Below are 12,574 nucleotides of genomic sequence, written 5' to 3' on the forward strand. Positions count from 1 at the left end.
ACATTGACACCTCGTTACTACAGAGCGATTTGTTTGAAGTGATTATTTCACCTCGCTACTACGAAGACATATTGTTTGAAATAACAGTAACAACTCGCTACCGCGGAGAAAGTTGTTTTAGTTAACAGTGACACCTCGCCACTGCGGAGAAATTCGTTTGAGTTCAAAGTGACAACTTCTTACTGCGGAGAATTTTGTTTGAGTGTACGGAAACAACTCGCCACTGCAGAGAAATTTGTTTGAGTTAATGGTAACAACTCGCCACTGCGGAGAAATGTATTTGAGTTAACAGTGACAACTTCTTTCTGTGGAGAAATTTGTTTGAGTTAACGGAAACAACTCGCCACTGCGGAGAAATTTGTTTGAGTTAACAGTAACAAGTCGTTGCTGCGGAGAAATTTGTTTAGTTAACAGTGACAACTCGTTACTGCGGAGAAATTTGTTTGAGTTTACTGTGAAAACTCGCTACTACGATGACGTATGTTTGATTTTCAATGACATTTGTTTAAATTAATCATTTCACCTTGTTACTGCGAAGGCATTAGTTTGAGTTAGCAATATTTGCTATTGCAAAGAAATTTGAGTTTACAGTGACATCTCGCTACTGCGGAAAAATTCAATTGAGTAAACTGTGACACCTCGCTTCAGCAAAAAGCAATTGTTTGAGTTAACAGTGACACATCGTCACTGCAGAGAAATTTGTTTGAGTTTACAGTGACACCTGGCTACTGCGGAGAAGGTTCGAGGGTGCAGAGATACAATTGCGGAGGACTTTGTTTGTGTTGACATTTACATATCGTTGTCATTTTTCGCATATTGTTCGATTTTCGTGTTCATGCAACATACATCTAATAAAATATAAGCATTCAGAATAATACTGTGTATCATGTATTGATATACATACGGACATTGCCATAATTATGGAAAGTTGGGGGATCAACTCCTGAAAGCGACAGGAAAGATTAAAGGAATTTGCAATGTATTCCAGCGGGAAAATCTAGTTTATTATACAAAATGAATTTCCCTTTTTTTATTATTATCATTATTTATTTATTTGTTTTTAAATTAAACAAGATATGTTCAATCCGTGACTATGAATTATTATCTTTTTTCTTGATGAAACTAATAAAAGCAATCAATGAAATTTATTGCATCGTTACCTACAAATAAAAGGATTGACGGCATAAAGATATTATAATTTGACTGTTTAAACAATTGAACAAAAATACGTCTGATTTTTTTTCAATAACTCTAACGCAAGTGTTGACGCCAAGATATGAAACATATTAGACTGAAAACGAATATGTACAAATGTCGTAGGGTCAACTGTGTTGTCCTTGGATAGTTTGTTACCTGTACTGTCTCTGTACACGTGTGTGCTTGTTGTCACGTGATCGTCTGTTTATCGTATCAAGTGAGGTCCGGTGTGACAGGGTGTGGAATGCATGGGGTGTGATGCTGTGCGTGAAAAGGGGCGTGTTTGAAGTGGTTAAGATAGTGTGCAAGGTTGGGTTCGCCGCATTTGGCCAGTGACGACAGGACGGAACCTACGGGTCCACGTCGTTTGATACATCATACAGGACGGACTTACATAGTACATATCGACTCCGTGTCACCACGTCAGTCAGAGGGTTTTTTTACCATTGTATGGTTCCTGTTTGCGGCGGCCTCCTGGACGAATAAATGAGTAGAAGAAAGAATAAGTTTCTGTTGTTTTTCCGACCCTGCTACACAAAGGATCTGAATATTTTTTTAAAAGAAAAAAATGTTATGTTATCCGATTTCACACTCATCTTTGTTGTTGATTAAGTCCCAACAATAACATGTATGTGTGATTCATCTGAAAAACAAATTCCCCTCCCCTCTGAGCAAACAAAAACAAAAATTGCTACAATATGAGTATTCGTCCAGAAACCGTTGAAAGGTGTGTTTCCTTTGAATTTTTGCCTCCGTACCGCCTTCAAAAGCGAAAACAACAAAACATTGATAAGTCGAAACAAACATTAGTTCGAGAGATTCTGGCCATTTACTCGTGATCTAGGGATCGCCGTATCTCAATTGGTAGAGTATCGGATATATCTACCATCGGATCCTACTTGGGAAAAGAATAAAGATGTTCCTCGTGAAGCTAAGAGTTGTACAAAACACACATAGGTGAATAGCACATTTTAATACAGATTAAAAAAGAGTTATATTCAGTGGAGCCAAACAATCAATTAAACTTCATTATACAGCTGTTTCCGAGTTCATTTGGTGTCCTTAGTGAAATACTCCTAACCCCATCCATGAGGACGAACAGCCAGATGGCTGCTATCTCATGAGTTTAATATTTAAATAAAACAACCCATCGTGAAACATTTTCTGTTTTTAGCACAAACAGCGAGTGAAAACAATATCTATACCAAACGAATTATTAGACAAACTCGAAATTACGACTAGTTTTATGAAGTCTCAAAGACCAGTTTTGCATTGAATTTCACCTCGGTGATCAGACCGCCGACCATTCACACGAGTATATATCTACCAGGTGTCCGATCAATGAGCCGTATTTACATGTAAAACTACTTGGTTATAGTCACCGTTCGCTTAACGTTGTAAACCAAACATTTCAATCTAGATTGAAGTCATTGGACCAAAGTGACGAGAAGAAGCTGTTCTTGTGGCCATACTCACTATTCTGACTATCATCGGTTTCCAGTCCCCGAGGTGGTCTTATTACAGAGGTACATGACTACCTGACTGAGAAGACCACCTGTATATCTTGACCTACTCGTTATATACAATAGTCATAACGATCAGCCTATAAGTGTGAAAATGTCCGAAATCACGCTTTCCTGTGCTTAATGGTCTTAACCGACACATGGAATTGTCTCCCTTCGTCCCTAACTCAATAATACAAAAAGTCCACATTATTGCAAGAGTTGTGCCCCTTACACATTAAATTTCAACCAAAATGTGACATTTAAAAACGGACAAGGTTGGTCATAACAGGCCTTTCAGGTAAGTGTAAATCTGTTATATTGTCGCAGTGCTATTATTGTACAAAAGATTTTTTTCGTACGGAAGGATAGACGTGCAGAGAAAGTGTTAATGGTTGTTATACCATGAATACATCAGAATACAGATGGACTTCCATTTAGTAATCTTTTGACCTAGTTGTGACCTTGACCTTTGGACACACATACTATTTGTCGAGTTTAACTTCAAATGGTACTTAGTCGTTCATCAGTCCTTTTCGTAAGGACAGCATCGTAGTGTCTTGACCTGTGACCGGATGACATTACCTTGGCCTTATATGGATATGGCGTCCCCGAAGTTCCAGGGGTTAACATTTACGATTTTCGATACGTCTCAAAGTTTGACGATGAATACATGCCTTTACAAACTTTGGCTGCTTCATGCTCTAATTAACACTAAAATAAAACAAACACAGCCACATTTCAGCCCAATTTTTATTCCAAGATATTTCCTGTGTAAATCTGTTTAAATTCTTATTTCCAGGTGGTATTTGCAATCATATCTACATGAACGTTCACCCGTTTTAAAGTAATCATTTTCAAATGAATCTTGACAAAAACCACATGCACTCTCACACCATACTGGAACCAACAGAGACCATGGGCTGTTGTTGCATGTTCTTGTCCACCTCATTAAAGGTCGTCTATATCACATTAACAAACTGGCAGCTCAAACGCTTTTTTAGTATTTTCTGTACAATAAAAGATGACATTAACAGATCTATGTGGTAATGTTACAATTGAGATAGGTTTTAACCTACCCTGCACCAAGTGAGGGACTCTTTTACCCGTACATCAAGCTCCTCCCCCAATCGAGTCGGTCAAACATGCTATCTAAACCAGGCTGTTCATTCTCTTCATAATATCTTAACAACAATATTGCTTGCTAAATCTCATTTCCAAAAGAAGAAAAACCATTGAAATGTGTCATTCAATCATCCAAAAAATTTAAAGACTGCCATCACTGATAGGTAGTGCAGATTTCCTTTTTTATTTTATTTTCACGTTCTTGACAAATTTGTAATATATTGAGACTGGAGTCACTGAAGTCCAGCACAAAAGTACAAAGTTCAGTAAATTAACTACTAACCTAAACACCAAATCAAAAATATAGTGCACATCTCTATTGGGCGCATGCTGGGCAACAGTGAGCTGAGAAACTAGTCATGTAATCTGGGCCGGAATTAACAATCAATAGTAAAATAAAGACTAACTACTACTTTTTATTTCATTCCACGATTTAATGATTCCATAAGATAATGTCTGGTCTGTACTCCTGACTTCTATAAAAATGTTGATGTAACAGAATGTTCAACTGGATGGGAGTTCTGAAAGTGAATCAACTGGCAATGTTAAAGCCCAAAGCACATCATTAGTTTCCATCTCCACTGTTAGAGAAGGTTTAACAGCCGTAGATAATAAGATTTAACATCGTTTTTTTTACAAGTGGTGACTGAATGTGAAACTGATGAGGATGAAATAAAATATCACAGCACTATACCTGGGAGATAAAATAATGATACTGAGGCCCCTATGTAAAACCTTGTCTAATAGACCTTAGGATGAGTGAGTGAAATGACGGAAATAAATTAAAAAATGTCCGACATGTGTCTATAAATATTAACAAGTTTTCATCTTTAAAGATTCTTTGAGCTGATAAAATGTGTTATGTTCTGTACACATTAGATAAAATCCATTTATAAAAAAATGAAACGGTATGTTTGAACTTAAGTAAAATCACCAATGGTTGTATGCTAAAACAGACTTCAGTAGAGTCATCATTGGAAATGGCACAAGGATTGTGATTATCTGTGCTTTTACAAATGTCTCCTCATAAAAAAAACGTCTTTGAACTGCTATTACTATAAATAATATATATACTATATTTTGAAAGGAATGTCATCTTTTCTTAACTACTTTTATGAACAATTTTGTCAAAATGAAGTGTCCTCTTATCATAATGGCTTCTCTCCCATTCTAATCGTGAAGTTTGGCAAGATCTCTGGATCACATGACCAATCACATGACTCGAAACTTTCATATATCACAATATACTACGGAGAGTAAGTACAGCTGCAGTGACCAGTCCCCAATGGTAACAGATACCTCCTGGGTGGGACCAACAACTCACTGTACCCACTCTCCAGCTCTTGGCATGTAAGTTGTTTAAAATTTATGAACCTTGAAGATATCAATGCAAATACCATAAAAACCATGCACTACAATGAGGATACATTAATTAAGTCCTATACAAATGTTCCATGCACCGCCAAGAGTACATAATGGTTTCGCAAATCACAAATCATGATCAAAAAACAATTTCATTTGCAACAAACATTTAAAAGTCTAATTTTTTTTTTCTTTTTCAATTATTTTTATCCAAGAATCTAAAACTTGACTGGCTACCATAATGCATCTAGAAAGGAATTTTGATTGCTTGGGGAAATTTTCAACACACTCTTTTGAAAAAGACTTTACAAAGTAGGTAAGAAAGCATACATAAAAATCACAATTCAACTTCTATATCGACACTCTACCATGGATACCATTTGATAAAATATCAACTACAAAAAAAAAAAAAAAACAAAAAAAAATGGAGCAAGGGAGGTAATTCTTTAAATATATAGATTCACTCTAGATATATAGGTAAAACTTTATCAATTCAGTGTACCTAGGTATTTGCTGCTCTGCGTTCATAATGGGCCAAAAACCCTTTATGTTTCAAGTCCTCTAGATTAATTCTTTATTTGTATATTCCAATCTCAAACATGTTCTTTATCCCGATAATTCATTTGAATTGTAATCAAAGCAAGACTTTACACATTATCAGCGACATACATACTTTCATCTCAATATCAAAATTGTTAACTAATTTTGAGTGTGTTCTAATTGTATTCTTATCATAACGACAAATACACAAGGAGTTTCCTGGCAGACTTCAACAATGCAATATAAGGTTTTTAGTAAAGTGTCACTATCAGATAATGTATCAAAGAAAAAAAAAAGAAAAAAAATCTTAGTTTTCTTCCCTGTAACTTGCATTATTTAGCTGTAGGAGTAAGTAACAAGTCATCAGATTAAAGAAAGATTTTTTTCCAGCATTATTAATCATGTTTCTCTCCTCCTGGCAAAATGAATGTCATCCAAACAAGAGTTATCCCCCTTCTTACCTCCTTGCTATATCACTGTTGGCAGCTGTGCATTAAAGCACATGGTTATCAAAGTGTGTATTATGTACTCTTGGGTTTCATTGGTTAATGTATGTTATTGCTAATACATGTTCAGTGCTCTTACAAACCTTCCTAATGCACCCCTTACCATTAGGGGATTGTAACAGTGGGTCTACCCATCCTACTGTATGTACCCAGCTGACTGCACAAAATCTAAACACTAACAGGCTCAGGAGCATCAAACTTAATAATAAATTAAATGTAGTGTTTCCAAACAGCTGACTGTCCTGTGACATTCTTACTATTTTCTCACTTGTGTATTCCACAAACATTACTGTACAATGTATATATGGAGGAAATGTATTACTATATATATATATAATTCTGCTATTGTTAAGTGACTACTATATACAGATGATATATTATCACAGTTCAACGTTACCAAATGTCAGGGAAAGTTTACAGCTGATACTCGGAAAAGTCAAAACATGCGTAAACTCGCTGGCAGATTTAGTGTAAATACCCTTACAAACCACAATGGACTCATCCAGATCAATCAAGTTCAAGTCCAAATGCAAATAATAGGGATAATAGTATTACAAATAACCCCTTTTTTCCAAAGGCATTTGTCAAAAAACAAAACAAAGAATGAGAGACAGACGGAGAGAGATATAGACAGAGACAGAGAGGGTGGAAATATCAGGTGTCTTTCATAATGACAACTTTCCAAATAAACTGAAACAACTTAATGGCAACAATCTGCATTGGAAATATAAATTTTCTGTTGCTCTGAGAAGAATCCCAAAATTGCCAAGACTGTCAATTCCTTAAAAATACATTTGACTGGCTGAATTTGTCTTTAGTTCCATGAAAAAAATCTGTTTGTTCTTCACATAATTGTCTGGTGAAATAAGATGTCTTGAGTATACATATTGGTAAAAATCATTTATGCTTAGCTTTCTTCCTAGTGGGTAGACCCGTTCATGCTAAAATCCCCCAATAATTTGTTTTGAAAGCAGGTATTTGGGTCCTTGTGCTTCCAGATCATATATACATACAAACACGGCAATATCAAACTCAGTGAATAAATAAGTTACTGAAAATTAATTACAGATGATATTAGAGATTTGTCATTGTTTCTCTCACATATGATGTGTTGTAGAAAGAAAGTTTAACAAAATCATCAAAGAAAAATCTGCTTCTAAATACACTAATGTGTGAACTCTTCACTCATTCTCTGTTCAGATTAACAGAAGACTAGATCAGGGGGTGGGGGGTTGGGTACATAGCTCATAACAGAAACCAGGCTATGTCAGGGGACATAACTCATAACACAAACATGGCTATGTCCCATAAGGTAATACTGGTTACTCACATATTGCTCTTTGACAATGTGGATAAATGATTGAGAAAAATGTTGAATAAGAGCAGATGTACAAAAACATTGTAACTATATATGCTGCAGTTAACATACATATTATTATGCCAGTGATTTGAAAAAATCTGGTGTGAGGAAAAAAAAAAAATAATAATAATAACTTGAAAATTGAAATGACCGAATGTCTCCACTCATTTTCTATGTTCACTATGTGTACAAAAATAAAAAAATATCTGTTTGCATTTTTAACTTGCATGGAAATTGAAACCGGATTGATATTGAATTTTTGAGGCATAACATCTTTAATGTTAATGTTCTGAACGACTTTCTGCATAATTTACATTATAAAATCTATGATATTTGTAATGATTTTTAGATGACTTTTCTCTCATGATCTCTTTTCATCTCCTCACATGATCTCTATCTTATCACATGATCTCAGTTTCCACAGGATGTAACTGTACAGCTATGCGGGGATGAGGATACCACCCCCTCTCACACACAAACTGGCAGACAACCTTAAGCTTGCATCTTAACAGAATGTTAAGTGACTTCAGACTGTCTACCCTGGGTAGCACCACCCTTCCTCAGAGTTGACAGACCCAGGAGGCAAGGTATGGCGAGACGCCAGTGTAAGAGAGCCAGACGGCCACAGCCCATAACACATACAATAGTAGCGCATATAGCACAGTGAAGGAGAATGTCATCTACAGTGGGATTTTTTCTTGTTATATTAAAGGATAACAAAACTAAAGCTAGCAAGGACCCAAATACCTTCAAAACACGATAAAATGAACTCGTACGAAATGATTAATCCATCGATCACCATCACACTAATAAACATTGACAGCGACCCAAAGGTAAAGTATCTTGAAAGACTGTGTAGCTGGCACATCATCAAACAACAAGAAACCATGATAAATGCCACGGATGACGGGTGAAATGTTCTGATGTACAGGGGGCTACAGTGCCTGAGGAGTGTGTTACTATGATACCAATATATTACAATGCAACACTCAAATGCTATAGTTGGTGTGTTATGTGTGAAAACAAAAAAAAAATAAACAAAATCAATGGTGTATCTTTGAAAGACATGCAAAAAACAATAGTATTGTTACACAATTTTCATTATATAGATATCTATATATATAATGTATTTATATATATAAACATGGGATGGGCTGAAAAAATGTCTTCAACAAGCAATTTGGAAACAAAAACTAAGAAAGAATAGAATGCTAGGGAAGAAAGAAAAAATATTCTAGCTTGTTTCACACACAAAAAATATATCAATGTGGCGTATGAATTTCATATCCATTATATAAAAAGCCTAGTGGCTAAAAATAACCGCCGATGGTAAAGAAGCATACATGTCTCTTCGTACCATATTGGGAGAAACCACAAAAATCAGGTCGACAATGTAAGCTACGTGTCCCCTATAACTTAGTGTGATGAAATCTGTTATATAAATAATTAATAATGTGCTGAAAGTATCTCTTTTAGCACAGAATATGTGTAATGGCTGGAATAACAATTATTATTATTATTATTGTCTTAATAATAATAATATATAGTTATGACAATAAATATCAGAATTTGAGAGAAAAAAAAACTGTAAAACCGCTGAGGTTAGGAAAGGGTCACTTCTATAGTACAAGTACATAGTTAACAACTTTCAGTTAAATAATAACAATCAAATTTGACTAAAACATTATATATTAACAAATTTAATCATACTCCTATAAAGGTAATATATTTTATATATTACATATATTTGTTTAGAAGTGATATAACTTATGAAGGCATACTAATGTACATAACTCGCTACACAAGGGAGGTGACCCTTGCAGCAATAATATATATATATATATATCTTTATATAATATGGAAAAAAAAGTTCAACACAGTGCACACACACAAGTCAACTGAAATCCTAGGTAATAAGTTAACACTTGGTTTCATTAGCTAACATTAATGAAACATTAATTTTATTGGCTAACATTAATGAAACATTAATTTTATTGGCTAACATTAATGAAACATTAATTTTATTGGCTAACATTAATGAAATGCGTTATTTCATTGGCTAACCAAAACTTCCATGATCATGTTTCATGCCAATCCATTGGCTTTTCAACGAAAAATGCTGGTTACATTCCAAAACATTTCCCACATTCACTTTTCAATGGGCTTTAACACAATTCGAAACAAAACAGAACTCAGAAACTTCAACACATTCCTCTGTGAAAGACTACATAGGTTCTTTTCCTGTACAATGCTGAGTTAGCAAGAATAATACATAACACACCACTGCCTTTTTAAAAAAAAGGACAAGAAATCAAAAAAAGCCTATGCCTTAAAAAACTTGATAAACAGATAGGCATTCACGATGACGCACTGTAACAGAGGTCCCCTCAATTACTCGGTTCTGCATAATATGCTTTAAAACCTTATTTGAAAGTTGACCCCTGTAGATGGGTATAAAATACATGGATTCTTTAAATTCTCTGCTGACTGCATGATTATGTTTTTTGTTGACATATAGCATTTAAAACAATGCAGTGTTGTGAGCACAAACATCACCTACAGCATGTAACTTAGGATATGTAGCATATTTTCTAAAACAGAAAGAGATCAATTTTCAATTTCCTATCAAAATTTGTATAATAGATGAAATGTCCAGTCTCATTTTTGAAATGATTTGGTTAAAAGTGGTATACTTTTGAAAATTAAAATGCGGCTAAATGAGAAAAACAATGAATGTATTTGTTTCACTAAAAAAGAGAGCACTTCAAAATGCACACGATTCCTTGTGATGACGGTTTAAGCCCTACGATTCCCTGTGGTAATGGTTTAAGCCCTACGATTCCCTGTGGTGATGGTTAAGCCCTATGTGGCACATCAGAGATATTAACATCAATGTTGAAAATTTGCCGGATTCGCTTGAACAGCGAGTGAATGAAAGGGACAGTTATGCATTCTGTATGAGGTATCATCCAGGCCTTACCTACCCACCCCTCAACTCCCCAGAGGATTGTACCATCTTTCTCATGCAGATTGTCCTATCACGGACTGTAGGGGTGAGAAGGTGAGAGGAGATAAAGGGTGTGTGATGTGTAGAATACACAACATAACATGTTTTTTTCCTGCCCTGAACATTCCCTGCCACACAAGGACAGGCTTCATAATATGAAACAAAAAATAAAGACAACATACATACCCTTATAATTTACAACAGTCATGACTATTTAACAGAATAACAAAATGAGTTAAGATATCCACTGTACAAAATAAATCCTGGATAGAAATGCTAAGTAACCGCATGCTTTCCAAGGTCCGTGCCACCACGTAACATATTATCATCACAGTGTTCACACTTTCCCTGCAGTACTGTACATAACAACACAGTGGTATATGTGTGCCAGAGAAAACAACTGAAAACTACACACAGGTTTTTCTGCTAATATGGTTGAATGTTATATATGATGCAATCACAATGGGTGCATATGTCACTAGGAAACCACAAAAAAATTTTTAAATAAGTTAAAAAAAAAATCATTAATAAAATGAAAACAAAGACAAGGACTGGTAAAATATTGAACAATATACTTGTTTGAAATGAGTTATTTCTTTAAAGCCTCTATAGTTATGTGATTTCCTAGCGAGCCGCTTGATGTGCTCTCTTGATCTCCTCCTGTTGTATACGTTGTTGTATTAGGTATGTAGCTTTCTGAATGTTGTTGGCGATACCAGTAATTGTGACAATGCGGTTTCGTGTTCCTGGAACGTATACACCTTTTTTAGAGATCTGGATATTGGTTTGAGTAAACTTTTGTAACTCTACAATTCCTTTCCCACCAGGTCCTAAAATGGCGCCCACTATACTCTCCGACACTTCCAGATCCTGTTTCTGGGGTGGCTGTTTGTCCTCCGTGGGGCTACACATGCCTGTTCCCAGCCCAAATGAATTTTGATTCAGGTTGATGTTGGGAGAACGCTCTGCTATGGCCTGTGGAGGGTATGTAGCTGGATTGCTAGTGTAGCTCGTGGCACCTGTAAACGAGTCATTCAACATGGGACTGCCACCATATCTCTCGTTGCCTATACTTGGAGAAGAACTCCCAAATAGACTAGATCCTGCTCCGGTGGAGCCAGAACTCCCCAGTCCTGACGTACCACTCCCTACAGGGCCAAACAAGCTCCCAGTTGCCGAGTTACTGCTGGTATTCAGGTAGGATCCGTTGTTTACATTCTGTTGGGAAGAGGTTGGTGTGACCATCATATTAGTGGCTGCCATGGAGGAAGCCATGTTAATTCCAGCCATTTGGGCGTTACCGGCACCCCCTGTAACAGGCATATTAGCCATGGGTCCCACATTGCTCACCCCTGGGACCTGATTGAGTCCTATCATTCCTAAAATTCCATAACTAGCTAGTGTGTTCATGGCGATAGAAATCTCCTCTGTAGCCTGTTCTGAATACCCACTGCTCCGTAGGGTCATTTTTAAGTTATCTAGGGCACCGCTAGACATGCTCCCTCCAGGTGCGCCTCCCAATGCGGCATTAAGATTGAGGTTTGAGATACCGCTGCCGATACTATTGTTAAACCCATTTCCATTGAAGCCTATGCTATAAGCTGTAGCACCCTGTTGTGGGTAGTTGCTGTTGTTGACGACCATTTCCTGGCTTCGACTTTGTGTGAAATTTGTATTAGCGAAGGGAGAGCCAGTGGGATTAGCACTTGCAACCGGACCTGTGTAGTCTGCATAACTGATATTAGGACAGCTGCCGCTTTGCGGGTCCTCTACCACTTTCTGTAGGATGAGGTCTACTGCCTTACGATTAGCCTCATGGTCGCCTGTAAGTAGAAAATATAAATCAAGATCAATCAAGACCCAATAAAAATTTAAGACTTTGGTACATATTTCTTTTGAATACAATCTTCAACCACAGCAAACTTTGAAGTCTCAATCTCTGTAGACTATATGTAATCAAGGCAAAGTCATCAAA

General features: G+C 36.2%; 1 protein-coding gene across 4 annotated transcripts in view; it reads right to left on the reverse strand.

Moving 5' to 3' along the window:
- Window positions 1–3,438: 3,438 nt before the first annotated feature.
- LOC132554375 (RNA-binding protein Pasilla-like) overlaps window positions 3,439–12,574 on the reverse strand; it is a 61,340-nt gene continuing 52,204 nt past the window's right edge. For all 4 annotated transcript variants that reach the window (XM_060218682.1, XM_060218679.1, XM_060218683.1 and 1 more), the window contains one exon: window positions 3,439–12,422. In XM_060218682.1, the coding sequence (XP_060074665.1) occupies window positions 11,224–12,422 (1,199 nt within the window). In that variant the 3' untranslated portion in view covers window positions 3,439–11,223. The remainder of the gene's footprint in view (window positions 12,423–12,574) is intronic.

This window comes from Ylistrum balloti, unplaced genomic scaffold, assembly GCF_031769215.1.
Source record: "Ylistrum balloti isolate Yb309-2 unplaced genomic scaffold, AGI_CSIRO_Ybal_v1 Utg370398, whole genome shotgun sequence".
NCBI classification, from domain to species: domain Eukaryota; kingdom Metazoa; phylum Mollusca; class Bivalvia; order Pectinida; family Pectinidae; genus Ylistrum; species Ylistrum balloti.